This window comes from Nyctibius grandis, chromosome 7, assembly GCF_013368605.1.
Source record: "Nyctibius grandis isolate bNycGra1 chromosome 7, bNycGra1.pri, whole genome shotgun sequence".
Taxonomy (NCBI): domain Eukaryota; kingdom Metazoa; phylum Chordata; class Aves; order Nyctibiiformes; family Nyctibiidae; genus Nyctibius; species Nyctibius grandis.
The window spans coordinates 2,775,953-2,797,290 of NC_090664.1; the positions used below are offsets into that span (position 1 = coordinate 2,775,953).

General features: G+C 42.9%; 1 protein-coding gene across 3 annotated transcripts in view; it reads left to right on the forward strand.

The window, feature by feature from the left end:
* ELMO1 (engulfment and cell motility 1) overlaps positions 1–21,338 on the forward strand; it is a 319,175-nt gene that overhangs the window by 36,701 nt on the left and 261,136 nt on the right. For 2 of the 3 annotated variants that reach the window (XM_068404555.1, XM_068404554.1), the window contains exon 3: positions 14,781–14,930. In XM_068404555.1, coding sequence (XP_068260656.1) covers positions 14,853–14,930 — 78 coding nt within the window. In that variant the 5' untranslated portion in view covers positions 14,781–14,852. Of the gene's footprint in view, positions 1–5,382; positions 5,457–14,780; positions 14,931–21,338 lie in introns of those variants that run through there. The other variant, XM_068404556.1, reaches the window with a different exon arrangement.

Genomic DNA, 21,338 nt, shown 5'->3' on the forward strand with positions numbered 1-21,338 from the left:
CAGAGAGACGAGCAGTAGTTGCTCAGTGGGCTGTTTCAGAGTATTTGCATTTTGATTGGCTCTGCAGACATTCGTGCAGGCCTCAGGGACCCCACATGAGGAAAAACAGCTTTATATGTAAAGAAAAATGGCAATGAGACTTCAGACTTGCTCCTTGTAGCATGTTCTGTGCTCTTTCGGTCTTGGGTTAAATGAACATAATGGTGATGCTTCTATTTTGCCTGGGAAATTAGTTTCCCTCGCTGATTTGTTTTGAGGTATGTAATCCACCTAGGACTGTATTTGTCATGTTGTGCTGGTTAATGAAACTTTTAATTTGGTGGAGTAAGAGCAAGAGAAGACATTCGCCAATAAATACAGCCGCAAAGTGGTTTGCTCCTTTATGTCCCATCCGAAAGTTGGTGCCTGGGATTCCTGAGAAGCACTGTCTGATGGATAAATGCAGCAGCATGCTCCGAAATGCTAAAAAGAGCACAGACTGTTGCTGGCAGACTCTGAAGATACATCTTCTGCTTCTTCCTCTCTAGTTTTTAATGGCAGATGTGTTCAAACTAAGGATGGTAGCAAGAAATAGGTAAGCCAGTTTTTGCTTTCAGGACCTTGAGGACTAGGAAGGGCAAAATGCAGGAAGAACTGCGCGAGTGATCTGTCTGAGCACGTGAATTAATAAGGCAGCTGCCCGTTCTGGGTAATCTATCAGCCTGATTTGGATACAACCCCCTGTAGCCTCTAAATGCCTCTCAGCTCCTTTGAGGAAGTGTGGTGCCCCATTTTATAGCTGGCAGTTGGAGGCACAGAGGGCCAAAGGGCACGTACGTGGCCACACACAAAGCCTTTGAATAAAAGACAAACACAAGTGTTCTTGGTTCCAAGTTTAACATCCTCATCTTTGAAGCAGACTTTCTGTTCATTTAAACAGTGCAATTACTGCATGTTGATAGGGAGTTCTTCTCTTTAATCAGTGCTGTGGGGAAAAACCTTGGTAGATATAAGGTCTGTTTGCAGGTGGTTATTTTCAGTTTATTTTTCTCTGGTGTGTCTTAAACTAGCTGCTAATGATTACATTCTCTCAATGACACCAAGGTCAAATAAGAATCTGGGGCTTTTGTGTCTCGAGAGGTTTGTTTTGCAAATGCAAGAATACATTTTTCTATCTTGTTTAAATTGGAGCTTCTCGTGAAGGTGGTGAGTAGGAATCTGCTCCAAAGTTTGGACAGTGGCACATGTGAAAAGGAAGCTTCAAAAAATCTTCAAACCCATCTTTTCCTTCATTCCTCATGTATACTGTCCTCTTAAGTTTCGTACTGGTGCAGCATGTTTACCAATTGACACTGCTGCTTCAGAATTTTCTTCAAGTGCCTTAAGTGGAGTTAATGTCATAATTTTTTTTCCTAGTCAAAGTTGTTGACGTAGTGGGTGAGACCAGCAAGGTAAGAGGTGTGGCTGAAATCCATCTAATTCTTTAACACCCCAAGAAGAGAGCTTGTGAGTCTGTTGTGGCTAGTAGGAATCTGCTCCAGAGTTTGGAGAATGGTACGTGTGAAAAGGAAGCTTCAAAAAATCTTCAAAACCATCTTTTCCTTTGTTCCTCATGTACATGGTCCTCTTAAGTTTCCTCTTAAGTTGCCCAGATCAAGAAGTAGCAATTGGGAACTGCGTTGTGGAAAACGTCTTTGTGAGCCCTACATACTGGAGTAATCTTCCAAGCAAGGTAGAGTGAGGACACATCCAGCTCTGACAGAACAGCAGAATGCCCTGTTGGGAGTAGGGGACTGTAATTGAAATGGGACTCAAGTCCTGATCTTCAGAGATGTGGAATCCACTTTTTTTAACAAAAAAAAAATTGGCCCTTGTGGCCAAGAAGGCCAATGGCATCCTGGGCTGGATTAGAAGGGGGGTGGTTAGCAGGTCAAGAGAGGTTCTCCTCCCCCTCTACTCTGCCCTGGTGAGGCCGCATCTGGAATATTGTGTCCAGTTCTGGGCCCCTCACTTCAAGAAGGACAGGGAACTGCTAGAGAGAGTCCAGCGCAGAGCCACGCAGATGATTAAGGGGGTGGAACATCTCGCTTATGAGGAGAGGCTGAGGGAGCTGGGTCTCTTTAGCTTGGAGAAGAGGAGACTGAGGAGTGACCTCATTAATGTTTATAAATATGTAAAGGGCAAGTGTCATGAGGATGGAGCCAGGCTCTTCTCAGTGACATCCCTTGACAGGACAAGGGGCAATGGGTGCAAGCTGGAACACGGGAGGTTCCGCATAAATATGAGGAAAAACTTCTTTACGGTGAGGGTGACCGAACACTGGCACAGGCTGCCCAGAGAGGGTGTGGAGTCTCCTTCTCTGGAGACATTCAAAACCTGCCTGGACGCGTTCCTGTGTGATATGGTCTAGGCAATCCTGCTCCGGCAGGGGGATTGGACTAGATGATCTTTCGAGGTCCCTTCCAATCCCGAACATTCTGTGATTCTGTAACAGGGCAAGTTGCCTGGCAGCTTCGGAAACAGGACATCTCTTCCCTGATCGTACTCCTTATTCCAAATTAAGACCTGATGGGCCGTGGCTACGGCTTTGTGAATGCAGCGTGAAAGCTGCAAAAACAGTAACCTGAAGCATCACTGTGCTGTAGGAGGGCAGGGAGAAAAGAAGGAGGAGTATTCTTGTAGTAGAGGTGCACACTGCGGCTGTTTGAAAATGCTTATACTTTCAGTGTACACCTGTGAATATTGCTCAATATAGCATGAAATGAGAGTGGGTAAGGCTCTGAGTTTGCTGTTGTTGCCATGCTGCCGAACTTGTAAAGCGATGTTTTGGTCTTCACAGCAGAGTAGAAGTGCTTTACTGAAGGGCAGAAAGAGGACTCCATTCTGTTTTAAAGAGATTAATAGCTAAATCGCACTCGCTGCTTGAACGTTAGAGATCTACTGATGTTAAATTACTACTGAAAGCAGATGAAAAGTGCCGTGGAGTTACTATGATGTGCTTTGTTTTAGTGTTGCCATTTTCACCCAAAAGGGCTTTTCAGCCAGGTGTTAGCCCTCTAGGAAGTTCAGAATGGTCAACTTCAGTTGACAGCTTTATTTGGAAACGCTTCTAACTACATCAAACTGAACTAGACAGTTAACAGGGATTTGCCACCCCTCACCCCCAAGTACAATGGGAAAATTTAATTTGGGAACACTGAAGTCTGAAAACAGGGAGGATAAACAGTGGTTACTCTCACAGGGTCTTGGTGAAGGGTTGTTACTTTATATTTTTGAAGATACAAACTCTGGCAATCATCAGAGCACTAAAAATGTGCTTGGATTTTATCCAAATCTGTTAATGTCTGTTACAATTATAAAGGAGCTCATTGAGTTAATGAAACGTACTGTAATGAACTTAGTAATTGCATATTTTTACATCCTTCTCCTCTATGGAATTGAATCTCAGCTGTGTGCCATGAACTTTGCACAGGTGAAAAAAATCCTCTTTTTTTTTTGGCTCAGGGAATGTTTCCATGATGGTTTAAGACGAGCAGGTTGTATTCCTGTTTTCCTCTTTGCCCCTACCCGTTCCTTATGGTGGGTCCTGATGCCTGGGTGAGCGAGTGGCAAATGTATTCAAGGGCTAATTTGGCTGAAAATATGTCTATTAAATATTTGAGGCACTCTGTTTTTAGGATAATAGAGAAAAGCATCACGCAGCAAGCGCTAGTTCATTTTGAATGGGTGTTTTGATAGAAGTTGATTGAGTTGCAGCAGCAATCGCTGGTAATTGATGTTCTGGCTCCTGAGAAGGAAACTGCCACGAGTCATCTCGCGGAATAATGTGGCTGGCACGGTTCAGTCCTCAGCGTGCAGACAGTGCTGGTTGCCTTGTCTGGATGCATCTATTGTGGGAAGGTTAAGCACTCAGTTTGTTGATTAGCCAATTTGGAAACAGTGAGTGTTTTGCTCATTCTTGGCATAACTGTGCATGTTCCCAGAGAGGCTGGAGCAGGAGCTTCAACTGGAGCGTGGAGATGGGGAAACAGAGCTGTGCCGTCATCAGCTTTTGACAGTGAGTATTAGCTGTAGCCATTCGGGGGATCTTAGAGAAGTGTTGTAATTATAGTTACTTCTGAGATAGAAGATACTTGGAGAGGTGACTTTTTAATTGATAATGACTTTTTACCTGAGCAGTGAAGTAAATATTTACTAAATTAGCTAGTATTTTTCATGAGTCAGGTGTCTTTGTTAGAGTATTTCCACTTTTTTTCTGATAGTAAAACAGGAGACAATCATAACGTCTCCCTTTAGCTTTAACTGTAGTGGCTGAATTGGTGCCCCCCTTCCCTTTTTATTTAATAGCCCAGCATAATAGCATAAATTAGATTCAGTGGGGTTTTAAGTTCACGTGTTGGTTGTAATTTTGGAGTGAACACATCACCTATCCTGCTGTCCCTGCTAAAAGGGAGAGACAGTAAGCTCCTCAACTGTTGTCCCCTGCTTAAAGAGCATGACTCTCCAGAGCTTATGACTCAAACCAGTAGAAGGATGATGTTTGCATCACTCTCTCCTCTTTCCCTGGGCCACGGGGAATTTAATGTTGAATAAAGTGCGCAGTAAAATTATGCGGCCACCACAAATTGTACTGAGTGCTTGAATGTGATGTATTAGGACTATAACACAAAAGCAATTTAAAGCAGTTTTTCTTTTCAGAAGTAAATTTTCATCTTGATCTTTAAATTCTTAGTTCGAGTTATGGAAGACTGGGATCTTTGTTGAATGAGTGCTCTTGGATGCCAGCTAGGAAGAGTTATGGACATTGTTGTTCATAAGTTGTAACCAATGACTGGTTTTAGTGTGCTTGGAGAATCTTGTTATGGCGTAGAAGGCAACCTGCTACAAAAGCAGTTCTTTTTGCTCATTGTGTGCACAGCTGAGTACAGAAAAGGCACAATATTTGAACACAGATGGGCAGGCTAGGACTTCAGGAGTGCTTAGGGTCGTTGAATCAGTGTGCTCAGAGAATCACAGAATGGTTGAGGCTGTAAGGGACTAATGGAAGTCATCTTCTCCAACCCCCCTGCTCAAGCAGAGTCATCTGCTACTCATGGTTTTGCAATACAGAGATGAGCAAGGGATAGTCTCATGTTAAAATACCCAAGTCTCCTGTGACCAAGTGTCACATTTAATGCAGTTTACCAAGCTTTACACAGGACACATCTCCCCTGGGAATGGGTGGGAGGAGCAGAGCATTGGTACTGCTCTTATCTGGTAGTTGAGTTTCTTCTGAAAGGTTTCTAGCATCGCTCCAACATATCCTCTGCGTTCTCGTTGTATGAACCTGGAGCTTGCCCTGTTCCTGGGCTCTTCAGTATCTTTTTGCTTGTATTTTACCTTACAGTGATCTTATGGTTAACCTGGCTGGATAATTGAGAAGATTGCTCAGGCATGCAAGCTCTTCCTGATCTAGAATTACAAACAGTGGCCACAAGGTACATGTCAGCATTGAAAGGGAGGGTGATACCTGGTTGGGATGTCCCTGGAACAGTGGTTCCAGACCTGCAGGTACACAGACTAAGCAGTATGCAGCAAAGCAGGGTGGGACCAGTATGAAGGATGGGCATATGCACAGCCGGTTTTTTGGGGTGTGACTGTGTCCACATTTGTTTCCTTAGCATCTCTGTATTCCTGTTTCCAAAGTGGGTTTAATAATGTCCATTTTTTTTCCCTGGATGGTCATCACTGTGTTTTCCATTTGTAGTCTTGCTGTTTTGCTGAATGTCCTTCAGAGAGCCAGCACTGGGAAGTCCACAAGTGTTAAGGGCAAATTGTTCTTTGTGAGTATGAAAGTGTGAACTGGCAGAGAGCTAGGAGTCACCAGGGGTGGATTCAGAGACTGTATAGTGCTGAGAAGTTAGGAAAACGCGGCTGTTAGCTGTTTTGATGCACTGATATCAGCAAGCAGCTCTGTAGATGGAGCTGCTTTCTGCTGCAAGATTGCTGACAGGTGTTTTTTTCCCTTCTCTTGTTTTTTTTTGTCATCTTTGAAGAGTGCTGTCAGTGCCTGAAGCAAAAGGCTGGTGTCTTCAAAACTTTTGTGTCCTCATCAGACTCATAAATGGTATCCAGTCTTTCTTCTGCTGTTTCTTTTACTTCTGATGAGCATCAGGCTCTGCTTATTCACTGTAGAGTATCAATGTGTCTCTCTTTTCCACAGTACTTTTCTTTGCAGAATGATTTATTTAGAAAATAGTTCTGTTTGTTTCAACCTTCGACATCCTGTCTGTGCTGTCAGTTAACTTGGTTATTTCCTTTAGCATTCATGCATCTCTGCCCTCTCTTCCTCCGTTTGACTGCTAACTTCCTGACTGTACCATCAGTTCCTCTGTATGTGTCATAAGCATTGATAGGGTAAAAAATTCTCTTTGTTTTTTAGACCGCTGTTTCATCTTGCTTCTAGGAGGGAGTTTAGCATTTCTCCCAACCTTGAGCTTATCTTCTTGTATCTGTTATCTCCTTTGGGATATGGCCAGTCATCATTGTCTTGATTTGGCCTCTGCTGAAGTGAAGCAATAAAGTGTTATCTTGACTCAAGATGCTCTTGTGGGTGTCCTTTCTGGCCCCCTGATTTATCCAAACGCCAGGAAAGTACCAAGTACCGTAGCCAGATCATGCTAGTGCTGGAAAAAGAGGACTCTGACCTTCTGTTATTTCTTTACTCTTAGTTGAATTCTATTCAAAATTGCTTTCCCGAGTCACAACGCTTTTGAAGAACTTTCTCTGTTTCTCTTCAGCCTATTTTCAACCAGCCTCTAATAAACTTACTCAGTTGCCAGTTACATTGGACTCTGTTGGGGTGCTTAGCTTAAGCATTAAAAAGCACCCCCCCAAAAGAAATTTGCATCCATCCTTTTGAGTTGTAATTCTTAGCATTGCTTTGCTTTAGTTGATATTTCACAGTACTAGTTTCCTTTTTCCTTTCTTCTCCCCTCCAGCTTTCTTGTTGCTGAAAACTTTCATTCTATCCTTACAACCCTTTAAGAACAGCAGCACCACTGGCTGAAATTGAGGCTTCCTCTTTTTCCCATTACTTCCCTCCTACCTCTCAGGTTTTGTGAGACTACCCTGTCAAGGTTTAAAGCTGGACTGGCTATTAAAGGGATGGCAGATTGGTCAGTTTTGGGTCACCTGTCCCGTCCGCTCCTCCCCGGCCGTGCAACTCTTCTACAACCCTTCACTTGTGGACAATGAGGAATTTAGCAGTGACCTTGGTTTCTCTAGGAATAAGTATTAAGTATAAGCAAAAACCTTTCTGCATACCATTCCTACCGTTACCTTAGTAATAACTATAAACTGTGAGCATTATCAGTCCTAAAGTGGACATTGTCTGAAAAACATCTCATTAGTTTCAGAAAGTGCAGTTACTTAGAAGAGACTTAGATGAAAGGAAAAATCACTGAAAGGAAAATTGGTTCTGTCCTAGTCCAAAGCAGGACAACCCTAAGAGGAAAGAAAAGAAAATTGTATTCAGCTGGATTTTAAGGGATATTTTCTGCTGCTTGCTTCAGGTTAGAAACATCTGGGGTACAGCCCAATGATGAGAAACAACCCCAAATGAAGCAGCAAGCCCTGATAAACTCTGAAAAGTTTAAGTGGATTCTAACGTTTTATTCAGAGTAATGTTTGATTTTGTACTTGATACCTGCTGTGGTCTTTATGTTCCACATGATAGGCAGGTGCTCAGCACCTTTGAAAAATCATGCTTTTTGGTGAAGCTAGATAGACCTTACCTCTTTGACTGCCAGGTTATTGTTGGTGTGGTGGTGATTGTGGGGTTTTGGGGTTGGTGATTTGTGTGGGTATGTTTTTTTTGGTGTTTTTAATTTCTTGGAAGTCTTTTGAATACTTGAATTTGGTACTTTCCTGATCTCTAGGTCAAAGAGCTCAGATATTAAACTGCCACAAAGGTTCAGATACCTTGAATAATCAAAACCAAGGTTTTAGTCCTCTCTACTGAATTATAGACACGTAACTAAAAGTTCCTTAGTAGAAGGAGCACAATTTTCCAAGAAGCGGGGGAGTTCAAGTTAAATAAGTACCTGAATTTTTCTGGTACGCTTCAATATGTGTTTCAGAAGCAAGGCCAGACAGCCTGCTTGCTTGTATTCTGAGTACATCCAGTCTGTTGTGTTTTCTTCCATCTTTTCTTTTCAAGCACCCTTTAAAGCCTATTTTTCTCTCCAGTTCTGAAGAGTACTTTTATTGAAAGTGGGCCTGTCAATGATAGTGAAACCTCAACTACATAAAATGCTTCCTAAGGAAAGGAACCAGACAATGACTGTGGGAAAGGTAATGAAATTGTGAAGAAAGGTTATGGGTATGTGAGAATGAGACAGGTGATAACCATGTGAATATTCACCATCTTTCCTGGGCAGCTTCGCCAGTGGCAAAAACCGTCCTGTTCTGTACATTTCACACCTGTATTCCTAACATTTCCTCCAATACTAGGTTTCCAGGTATTTTGGAGAGGAAAAGTGGCGTATTTAAACCTAAAGGGTCCAAAGTTCATTTTTTCATAATATTAAGTGGTGCGTTCCTGGGCTAATGATGCATTATTGATCAGCAGATTGTGGGTTCAGCATCGAAGAAACGTTCCCGTTGGGAAGCTGATGGACCGCTCTGAACCGTGGAAGCCTCTCAAGTAGGGTCAGGCCTTCCTGCAGTGTCGGTGGCTGCTGCAGAGGGGCCATCAGCCCCCCTGGGTTGTCTGCTCTCTGAGATAGCTCCCTCTTTTCCATCACTTACTAGAATATAGCTCAGAGCTCCTGTAGAGCTTTATCTTCCATTTGAGGCAAAGCATCTGTGGATTTTATTGACACGGGTCTGCTGGACTTTTGACTCCTGTCTAGTTCAGGGGTGAATAGCACTGAACACGTAACAAAAGGGAAAAAGGCAGCATGAAAGCCTTTCTACGTACACAAAGTGTACATCCAGCCCTCTGGCTTCTGTGCCCTGTTTTTATTTCTCGCAGAGATGGTAGAGCATGTTTACAGCTCCTTAGACTCGGCTGTTCAGTCATGCAGTTTAACTCCAAAAATAACTCTCTTGGGGGATATTAATCCAGTGTTGGATTATCTTTCTAAAATCGTTAATCAGACTTGGTTCCCGAGGGACCTTCCAGCTGAACTTGCCACTTAGTTTCTGTTTGCTGGGGCAGCAGGAGCCGAGCAGAGGAAGCTGATGAGGTTTGACAAGAAGCAGTTACTTACGTAAGGTCCGGAGCAGAGGGACCCTTGTGCCTCTCCTCCCAGGGCTCAGCTCCCTGCTGGCACCCGCTGTGTCCTGCCTTCTCCTGGCTGCGTTACTGCTCTCCTCTCCATTCACCTTGTTTTGCCTTGAAGAAATACCATGGGAAAACCTGCCTCCGAGGGGGGATCTGGGGGATCTGTGCCAGCTCCAGGTGATTCCCACATGTGCTGCCTCTTGTCCAGGGAGGAGAAACACATGCTTTGTTCTATTAAATTCTCAAATGCACGTGGCTTTTTAATCATTAACTTCCTTACTCGAGCTGTTCATGAAATGACCTGGTCTGCTCTTTGAATATTATCTCCCTTCAGTAAAAGAAGAAATGAGCTGTCGTAGGCTGCTGCTCTCATATGTGACTAGAACTGCGAGTCACACAACTCCTATTAGCCTGCATTTTTTTTCTCCTGTCTGTAGAGGAAGAATAGAGTTTGTTTCTTGAGAGATGTGCTCTGATAGCTGTACATTATTTAAAGTACTTTGAGATCCTTCTATGGAAAGTGCCAGGGAAATTGCAAATCAAATTTTAAAAAAAAAAAAAAAAAGTTCTACTGAGAACTAATTTCATATACAAATAAAATCCTGTTTTCCACACACAGTGCATAGGTAGAAGGGGAAAATTCAATATGTTTTCCTGACATATGTGCTCCCTCAGAGCCAGGCAGGTAAATTGAGAGCTTGCGTGTCTGTGCTGATGCATTTTTGCATTAAATCGAACATACTTTGATTTCCAACTTGAGTGTTTATTACCCTGACTTAGTAGACCACTGGAAGCACTGCGTAGCATGGATTGACGTGCAGAAATGTGCTGTATGTGGTAATAACAATAAATTGCAGAATTACCACTTTAATGGGCTAATCTGTCATAGTTCTGAAAAACCCACTGATGTAAGAAAGTGTACTTAAGTGGTAGGGATGTTTTGGTCGTGGGGGTTTTTCCCTCAAATTATAAAATAGTGTGCTGCTCAGCATGGAAGCTGCTTAAACCTCCTTCAGGTTACAGCTGCATGCGTGCATTAGGGAAAATAATGGGCACTTGCCTTCCTCTTCCACAGACCCCTCCTCTGCTTCATACACTCATGCTCACACATGCATCTTGTTGCCTGCACATTGCCTTGAAAATAAACATTGTAAAAATGAGTTTCAGAGTTGCTCTTACATGTCGGTGCTTCTCAGATCCCACTGGGAGAGAAAAAGGAATTGCACTTGAGAAAACTCCATAACTAGACCTTTTAGCGACGTCCATATCCTTTTCACGACTCGACTGCTGCTGGCGTGACAAAAAGCAATTTGCATCAGTTCTAGTTCTTCATTCACATCATGAAAATTGCTTACTAAATTGGGAGTGTTTCACACCAGGGATTGTGCCTTCCTTATTTTACTGGGCAGTGTCTAACACAGTGTGTGCCACTGGAATGAATAGTAGGTAATTTGTAATTGTCAGCACTGTAGATTGCAGAATTTTCTTTGCAATCATAATTTTGTGATGACAGCTAAACATCTATTTTGGCCTAAAAAAAACCCATTTGTTTCTAGCATTGCCACAAAGGTAGAACGAAACTAAATTATCTTTTGGATCCTGCGTTGGATTCGTAAGATTATAAACTGGGAAAAAAAAGTCAGCACATTTGACTAGGATGTCCACTGAGAAACAGAGAAATTTGTAGTGATGCTTTTTCATGTGTTTTTCAGCATTCAGACTACACTGATGTCTCTGAGCTGGTCTTCTCCTGGTGGGAGAAGTGGAACTACATCCATTTCTATTAGTTGAAGATCTGCCACTTTGCTTTGTGTTTTATGACTGTATAAGCATACGTATATTAATAATTATAATTATGTAGGAGATCTGTGCTCGCCTGCATTAAAAACTAGTCGCATTGAAATTGTCTTCTGAATGCTGTGGCAGGTTTCTCTTGCACCTTGCTTTGGAATGCAAATTCTTATTTTCCAGAGCTGAATTTGATTAACTTACCATCAACTTTCCTTGACTCTTCTTTCTTAAACCATTTGCTTTCTTCCTGCGTGACTCATTAAGACGAACTGCAACTCGCTAAAGCAAAATGAGGGTGAATGTCCACATTTGTATGTGAGAATGGAAGTTTTCTGCAAATTCATTACTGCATGATGTCGTTTTGCTTTCATAGTCGTGGCCAGGGGTCATGAATCAATGTTTTTTCTCCAGCATTCATAGTCAACTTTGGAGTTAGCTAACATCCTAGGGCAGCTATTGGGCTGCGAGTTGCCTTCCCTTTGCCTCTCGTGGTGAGAGGCAACAGTGCTCCGAGTTGCTTCCCTGTCTTCCCAGTTAAAAGACAGTGTGTTTGCACAGGCATCAGGTGGATTTTGTGGTTTTTATAGGTCTTCCTTCTCTCTCTGTAGATATGTGTCCTACAGATTATTTTTTTTTCATGAAAACTGTAGAAGAAACGTGATGAGGGGGGAATAAAACTGCTGAAAATAAGGACTTGCTCGGCTAAACATGAGCCAGCAGTGTGCCCAGGTGGCCAAGAAGGCCAATGGCATCCTGGCCTCTATTAGGAATAGTGTAGCCAGCCGGTCTAGGGAAGTGATCGTCCCTCTGTACTCGGCACTGGTGAGGCCGCACCTTGAATCCTGTGTCCAGTTCTGGGCCCCGCACTTCAAGAAAGATGTTGAGGTGTTGGAGCGAGTGCAGAGGAGGGCGACCAAGCTGGTGAAGGGTCTGGAGGGTCTGACCTACGAGGAACGGCTGAGGGAGCTGGGGGTGTTTAGCCTAGAGAAGAGGAGGCTCAGAGGTGACCTTATTGCAGTCTACAACTACCTGAAGGGAGGTTGTAGTGAAGTGGGAGTCGGCCTCTTCTCCCAGGCAAGTAGCGATGGGACAAGAGGACACAGCCTCAAGTTTTGCCAGGGGAGGTTCAGGTTGGACATTAGGAAGAATTTCTTCTCAGAAAGGGTTATTAGCCATTGGAAGGGGCTGCCCAGGGAGGTGGTGGAGTCACCATCTCTGGAGGTGTTTAAGAAAAGCCTGGACATGGCACTTAGTGCCATGGTCTAGTTGCCATGGTGGTGTCAGGGCAATGGTTGGACTCGATGATCCCAGAGGTCTCTTCCAACCTGATTGATTCTGTGATTCTCTGAAGTCAAGTGTGTCTGGCAGGAGCTGCTGCTGCTGCTCTTTTTGTGTGCTGACCAGTGAACTTGGGCTCTGGCCGAGGCTTCCAGCGTCCCTGATGCCAGGGCTGCGGTGCCGTGCCAGGGAACGCAGGGAGAAGCCTGTCAGTGAGGCACCGGGTCAAGCCAGCTCCACTTAAGCGCCATGGGTGGTTTAATACCTGAACGGCACCAGGCTGAGACTGCTGAGGACTGTTCTGCTGAGGAGGGGGGAAGCACCGTCCCCACGAGTGTGGGAGCAAGAAGGCGCCAAGGTCTCGGTTTCATTTGACTGTCGAGGTGGATTAACAGCTCATTGCCCACAAGTCTCGCTTCTCCTCCCCTCCCTCCACGTTATGCCGCCTCTGGGAAGCTATTTGACTCGAACGTGGTAAAAACCTGGTGACTGAAAATACTTCTTTGCTGGTTAGTTGAGTCAGCAGCAAGGGGAGCGCTTGGGGGAGATGCAAATGGCGGGAGCTGCGGTGTCAGGGGGGGATGGTGGGAGCTTTGCATCCGCTCAGGCCCTGCGGGGGAAAGGACAGCCAGCAGCCAACGTCTGGCTGTTCTATAGTACCAGCCAGCCAGCTGCATGCTTTAATTGTGTTTAATCCCGGTCCCTGTAACATCTACCAAATGCAGACAATATCACCACGTTTCTTACGTTGTTTAGTCTTTACAGGCGCTTCCTGCAATCCAGTCTTATTTATAGACCGCCCATTGTCTCGTTTACTGCCTTGCGCTTTGCTTTGTGGTGGCGTGCGGCCCTGTCAGCATCGGAGCTGCCATTGTTGGAAATGAATTGCTGGAGCGTTAAAGTTTGTAAGTTGCTTTTATAGCATCTGTTGAGAACCCTACGTAGAATGTAACAGGGCTTGCAAACACGGAGGACTGAGCCTTTTCAGAGTAGACCAGAGGAGACACAAGAAAAAAAAGGAAAGGTAGAGCCATATACGTGAAGGCTGGGCGAGCTCCGACTTCTAAGTAGTGAGACGAAGGTACAAATTTTCTTGAAAAAAGGATGGTTTCATGGTTTTGTTCAGACTGATCTGAGTTCATGCTTCTGCTGCAGTTGGAGAGGGTTGTTAGACTGGCTTAGTTGAAGCAGCAACTGAAGGTGGTCGGAGCCTTTTTTTCCTGTACCTGTTTGTGGCTTCTGGATGTCTGGTATATTTTATCAGCTCATATCTTGCCAAAGCTCTTTCAAAGGGTCTGTGTGCGAGCATGTGTCCATGCTTTCACCACTTCCTTCTCTTTTCTGCGAAGAAGAAGTGGGACTGCACCTCTGGGGGTTCGTACAGCTTCTCTCGTTTTGCCATACGTGACGGCGTTTTGCCGGGTCTCACAGAGCGCGTGGGAAACGCCGCGGTCGGCACGGAGGACTGGGCAAAGCGAGCGGGAACCTCCCAGTCTGCAGGAGGGTGCGTGGGGTGCTGTGTCTGAGAATTGCAGAGCTTTGCTGCTTCAGTGGCTGTCCTGCTGCCACCGGGCTGGGAGAGGGGTGCAGGAGGTTTGTTTGCGTGCCGAGAGGCGCTACGCCTGCTTGAAAAACCTTGTTTGCGACGTTACAAACTTTGAGCCAAAAGAGACAGAACTTAAATTCTGCAAAACCTGTGGATTTGGTTCTTCCCCTTTTTCCTCTCCTTCCCCAAAATTCACAGCCTGCACAACTTGACATAAGATCCTATTGATATTCATATTCTTGCAGAACTATGACGTTTTGCGTAGCTGATTATACCATTGTGAATGTATACTATACCCTCGTGTATTTACCATAAAGAAGTATTTATGTATGGGTATCTCTGGATCCGTTAGGTGAGGATATGTGTGTGTGTGTGTATGTATATGTGGAAACTGCTGTGTGTTCTGCCTTCTTCCTGACATCCTGGTTGCTATAGTGCAGTGATCTATTTGTGAACACCCAGAAGATCATTGCTATAGTTAAAAGAAACCGTGTTTCCTGGCCATAACTTCCTGGGCAATCTCTTCTCCTGGAGCACCAGCTCTAACCGATTCGGTCACGTTCCCTGGGACTCCAGGAGGGACACTGTAACAGAAGCTTCCTCTAGTTCATCGCTTTTCCCCACCGGCATATTTAATAATATTTAAAAATAGTTTCTCTATTTAAATCTAATGCATGCCTGTTATTCACCGTACATTTCAGTGCTTCAGCCATCTTTCTAACAGACTGTCGAGCTGTGCACCGTGTTGTGGCGTCGTGTCCTGTGTTTGCTTCTGTAATATGTGCCGTCCTTCTGCTCTCGCACACACATACCCACATACGTGTTCATCCAGGCAAAGTGCAGGAGACAAAGCAGCAGCGCTGGAGTTCTGTCTGAACTGCTGTGTTATTATTATTTTTTTTTCCCTTCTCCCTGCAGGTGTGAATGAGAGAGACTCTCTGCAGTGTTTAGTGCCCAGTTCTACTGGCTCTGGAGATCAGCAGCGTCGCAATGCCCCCTCCTGCTGATATAGTGAAGGTGGCGATTGAATGGCCAGGTGCCTTCCCCAAGTTAATGGAAATAGATCAAGTAAGTGCCTGTGTCCGTGTGTCCGGCCGGTCCTGTGCGTAAATAAGCTCTTCTCTGCGTGTGTGTGTCTGCATTTATGTTTACTTAGATGCACATGCGTGTTTCTGTGGGCGCAACTGTGGTAGAAGGTGTTTTTTATAAGGGGTGTAACCCTCTTCCTCTGTTACTGCTTAGTGTTTTTGATGTGTTTAACTGGTTTTTCTTAATTTGCTTTTTCTTTTTAAACAGCTGCTTAAATAAGGTGTTTACTGCTCGTGTGACCCACTTAACACTTTTGTGCCTTCGTTTGTTCAACTGTAAAATAGTGGTAATGTTGTTACCTCTGGGTGGGAAGTGTTCAAATTTTTAGTCACTGCTTTGCATTTGGAGTAGGATCACACTGAATGGCTGCAGCAAGTGCAGGGTTTGGCACTTAAGTCGTGGTGCACTGTGAGCAGGAGGATCTTTACTGTTCCATACAGGAATCTCGGGGGTTGTCCTGTTTAGCTGGTGGCCCCATGGACTGATTGGAGGCAGTGTGCAGAAGCTAACAAATCCAAAATTATGAATTAAAGACTGTGTATAGGAAATTTTGGGGGAATGGTGGGGAGAAACAAACCAAATCAAGTTATACAAGTGCTGTGTTTTATAGTCTAGACTTCTCTGAGACTGTTTTTGTGGCAATGTATTAATATTCAAAGCAACCTCTTTAATATTTAACAGCTTACCCATAACGTTTTGAAATCATACTGCATGTTACCTGTTTAGAATAATTATTATTTCTGTAAGTAGTATTCAGAGTGAAGGAAAGCATTTCATAATGTGATTTAGAACTGAGTGTATCTGGGGACCAAGTATTTTATAAAGTTCTATTAGAGAGGAGAAAATTTGAATTCATGCCGAAAATGTTTTACTGAAATGGGATCCTAATTTCTTCATGCAGTGCAATCAGTTTCACTTCAAGTTAACCCTTTGGTGGCGTATACCTGGGAAATTCCTCTGTGAACTTTGGAGAAACATGGTACTAGTGGTACGTGATACTCTGAAAGCCCATTTAGAAGAAAAGGGAGTTCCCAAGCAGTTAGCACTTTGTGGTTTGATTTCCAGACCTGCCAAGCTTCTCCATTTTCATTTGCTGAAACTTTTTAGTAAGCGTATATCTACAGATACAAATCTTGTGCCTTCTGGAGTGAAGAATATTTTACTTTTATCTTCTTGTATAAAGAATGGTAGACACTGTGCACACTGTGTTCAGGGAAAGATGCATGTTAGTCATGATGAACAACAGCTTATTGCTACCAAGTACAGTGGGGACAAAAATTAACAAATGTTATGCAGTCTCCTTCCAAGCAGCAGTAAAAAATACCAAAATGATTGTTTTGAATTTACAAAATGGCTTAAAGTAACTCTCCAAAAAACCTCATATTTGTGTGAAATAGTAGCTTGCTGTCCTGGAACCTTGTTTTTACCTTTATTATATAAGATTTAGAGGGAACAAGTAAGATCAATGCTGACTTATGTCAGGTAGAACTCTTCCAGCCCAGCCTGCCAAGTTGTCTGCAAGCTTCCTTATGCCACTTCATGGGGAGGAGGAAAAAGAAGAGGGGAAAATAATGTTGAAAGGCAGAAGGCTAACAGCAGCCTGCTCCTGATGCAGGGGGAAACGGGGGAATGAAGTTTGAGGGTCTCATCCCTCACCTTTCTGACATGGAAGAATACAGATGTGGTGACAAGAAATAAAGATGGGAAAGAAATATCCTATGATGATTCACACCTCAGATGGCTAGCTGTCAGAGATGGGAAAGGGGAGGGGGGAAAAGGAAGGCAGAAAAGAGAAATGACTTGCCCGTTGACCAGCCATTGCAGCCAGTGCCTCTCTCCCAGGTGGGATCTGCTCATTCAAGCACCATTTGACATATGTTCAGAAAAATCCTGAAAACTTTGCCTTACCAGTTTGCTCCCTCTCTGATCCCTTACCAGGAAGAAAAACAGTGTTTAAAAGAACAGCACTGTATTATTACTGTAAAAAGAACAATAAAAAACCTCACTGTAGCATGACGCAAGTTCTTAATGTGTCAGGGTACTGAGGCTATTCCAAATATTGAAGTACAAATACCATAGAAGAGATCAGAGGAAAATCTGGATTTTTTTTTTGAGGTTGCTTGTTGTATATGCTTGGTAGCATTTATTTATCTTCAGTTACATAGTATCCCATTTCACCTGCTGTGTATGTGCGTATTTTGCTTAGCAATGAAGAGAATAAAATATTTTCAACATGAGGGAATGTCGTTGTGAAGCCACAGTGATTGACAGTGGTGTACTGGAAGGTCTTGGGCCTGAAAAGAGCTCAGGAGTATTTTTTCCACCAAATGTTATTAAACTTTACATTAAAACCCTCCCCTTCAGGCACATGACTTCTGACAACCTGGGCGTCACGAGGCACAGAGCTTTTTCTAGTTGATGCTTCCCACTACGTTTCTGTAGGTTTGTCAACCTGGGTTCATCAATGAGAATTTAACTTTAGTCATACAAAATTAGCCTCACTGAGTTAGAGACTCTTTGCCTGCACAGTTAGTGTATAATTAAGTGCTTTTCAGAACCAGCCTCTGTGCGTAACCTTTCTTCTCGTTCGTTGAAATGTACTATTTGATGTTAGGGTTTTACAACTGCTTTTTTCCTGGAAAGTTGCTTTAAACAAGGAGGGCAGAACTGCATATTATTTACTGCCCTCTCTCTTACCAGGTGGGGACTAATTAATCTGCAGTAAACCTAGCAACTGGCTGTTGCCTGTATGCATTAAAGCTGACTTTAAAGCATGTACCAGCTAATGTACTTTTCTGCTCTCTCCTTAAGAGATGGACTTGACTGAATTCAGTTACTGTCTTCCAGAACACTTGTGTTTTTTTCATTTGGGTTTCCCCCCATTTCCACCACTTCCCATAAATTTGAAAAACAACATCTAGACTCTTCCACCCTGCATAAATCCCTACTGTGGTCAAAATTAATTTTCAATGAAAAGATTTGATTATGACTTTAAGAGCTGGGTATAGGGATGGTCTTTGGCTTTTAAGTCTTCCTGTCATGTAAGGGGAGGAATGGAAATGGGTTAGTGTCTGAATTTGCATTGGGATCTTTTTGTGGACTTGTTAGGGGTGCAGTCTGGGGAAGAAATGAATGGTGGATGCTAACTGCCTGTTATCTTCTTTTCCCAGTCTTCTGGCTGATTATTCTGGAAGATGTTAAGAGTAGGGCTGCACGGGCTCTGTACGGGTGAACCAGGATGCTGGCTACTCTATCCTTTCTTCTCTTTATTTGTCCCAGAAATAGCCATTTCATAAGAGGATCTTATTTCTTATGTTCAGATGGAAATTTGCATGTTTTAATTTGTGACCATTATGTATAACTCCCTTCTCAACTGTTGAGCTGTTTTTTTTTACAGCACAGATTATTTTAGGTAAGCCAGTGCTTGTTTTAGGTTACCTGGATACTTTGTTCTGTGGATTTACAGCCTCACTGTTCCTGCTGCAGGGAAAGCAGCTTCCAGGAGAGGCATGAGATGGATATTGGGGGACAGTTACTATTTTAGCTTATCTCATTCAAATCCACTCTTGTGTGTTAACACAAGTTGTACTAAAACCAGATTTCTCTAAACTTGAGGATGAACCTCCTCACACTGGAGGTAAACCTTGTTCCTACAGAAAGAAATGGTTTGTGATTAAACTTGGCCATACAGTGTCTTCCTCCAGGTTTACTTTTATCTACCAGGTATTAAATAGGGATTAAATTAGCAGATGTGAATCTTTACATTAGCCAAAAAAAAGGAAAGAAAAAAGGAAAAAAAACAACTGTGTTTTGCTTTTCAAAGCACAAATCTGGTACAATGTGCAAAATTTACAAGAGCACTGTCAAACGACAATTTCATGTTAATATGGTGCAGTGCAGCACATGGGAGGAACCATGGGCTGCTTTACATTAATGCTTTCTCTAAGGTTTAGATTTAGTCAGCAAGTTTATCTTTTAAGAGTATCTTTCAAGTTGTCTCTTCTGCTAGTGTTTGCCATAAGTGTCATTGTAATTGGTTTTTTTTTTTTCTTCAGAGAAGTCATTGTACTTCACTGCATATTAAAAGGAAACCAATAAGATTTTTTTTTTAAAGGGAACTTTCAAATCGTTTTGGGTTTCAGACCTAGATCTGGACCCCTAGGGATTGTTAATTGATTTAGTGCAGTGTTTCTCAAACTGCGGGGAGAAATGTAGTTCAAAAGGGATTGTGAAATGCGTAATTAGAGAAAAGAAAGTGGCACATCACTTCTGCCATGTGTGTGGACTAAGAATAGCTGTAGTTTCTGCGAGTGCTGTCCCTAGTAATAGCAGTATACCGATACAATCCTAGCCTCACAAGTCTAAATGGATGCAATATTGGTGAGCACCAGCATCGCTCGAGTGGTGAAGAAGAAAGGGATATTGGTATGTCCCTGCACCAGAGGCTGTACCATGAAGTGTCGCTCCCTGTGCTTAGTTCTGGCTCCAGATTCCCATTCCCTCAAAATCAAAGGGGTTTAGTGCTGAGGGGATGAAGGACGAGAGAGGCTCTTACCCCTTCCCACAAACCTGCAAAATGATATGAACTCTTATCCAAAAAGTGTAGTAGCGGGCTGATGCATTTTTGGTATGAATATTGTGAAGATTTCCAATGTTACTGCACATGGTGAGTTTAAAGTAGTTAATGGAAACATCAGTGCCTTTAATGGCTGACAAGATCAAGATACAGGACTAGGAAGCACCTCGTGGTGGGGAAAAAAGAAAATCTGTCACTGACTTACAGAAGTGTTCCCTGCCTGGATTTGCTAGTGGCAGCTCCTTTCCGTCAGGTCAAAGGGAGTTTTGTGCTTGAGGCTGGCCACTGCAGCTGTATCTCAGCCCTTGCATGGGGAGGACCTTGGTTGCTGCTGATGGGAAACTTACCCGAAGACAGATGAACCAAAAGGTGGCTGCCTTTTGGAAAAGTTTGAAAAACACTCGACTAGCTCAAGCCAGTTTGCTAAAGCTAGGGCTTGTTTGAAACCAACTTTAACGTTTAAAACGGACACTAACAATAATTTAATGAGTTTTATTGTTCTTTTTTGTACCTGTTGATATTTCAGCTTCACAAAACAGAAGATGAAGCTGTTTATCTTAAAGCAGATACTAACCAGCATATAAACATGGTGAAAGTATTTAACATTTTTATAATCCTTTCGGTTTTATTGCTATCAAAGATTATTAATAGAACTGGTAAGGAAATCATATCGACTAACTTAATTGGCCATTTTCTTTGTTGGACTAATGAAAGGTCTCAATTTTTTTTTTTTGGGGGGGGGAAAGCCATTTAGAAACAAGGATAACCTTGGATGTTTTAATACCTTGGATATAATTTGATGCACTATATACACACGTTATATACATTGACAGTGCTTTGTTAACGTAATGAACCAATCATTGTTAATTACAATGGGTGTTTAAAAACAAGGTTTCTTTTCTTACAGGACTGTAGGGTTGGAGCAGTCATAATTAGAGCTCCGGTTCCTTGCTGTGGTGGCAGCCAGATGTCCTGGATAAAAGGGCGATGTTACCGTCACGTGTTATGTTTTATCAGTCTGGCTTATCCAAAGCCACGTTCCCACTGGTTGGTTGGAGTCTTGCAAGGCTGCGAACTGGTGGCCAGTGGTGTGTGGCTGGGACCTCATGACTGAAAAATACATAAAAACTTTGTCTTACACTGTTGAATAGAGAGACAACACAAAGCTTAATACATTGAAGAGGCAATAGCTGTGGAGAAGGGTTAGAAATTGTGAAAGAAATGGGGGGAAAAAAGAAATAGAAATATTTAGTGAGTTAAAGTCTAATGGATGCTATTTATGCTTTCTGCTTGGTGCTGTCTTCTACATTAGGAACCATTGGTTAAATGCAGTAGACAGTTACGTATTTTTAATAGAAGTGGAATTAAGGCCAGAAGAAATATACGTGAAATATATCCCTCTTAAGGTCCTGCAGAAATACTGTCCTCTTGTATTAAAGGATGTTTAGGAAATAACATTTTAGGAAAGAGATTAAATACTTCATTAATTCCCTCGTTGTTGTGTCTTATCTCTTAAAAGTTAAGTCTGCTATATTTAAAGGAAATATGTCATGCTGAGATGCTTGGAGTTACACACCACTGAGTTAATTAAGAGGTACTTCATTCACATTCTGGCCTCTTGGAGTATCCAGGTGCACTTCATGATTCAGTTATGTTCTCCTTATAGAGAGAATAGGTTGTAGGACAAAAGAGAGTAGGTTCAAGGTTGTAGGACAAAAGAGAGTAACACTAAAAATCTCACAGTATAAATTTTTTGTGTCTTCACGTAGAGGCTTTTCTACCCTGGTAGGCCAGAAATGTGTTGGTCACGA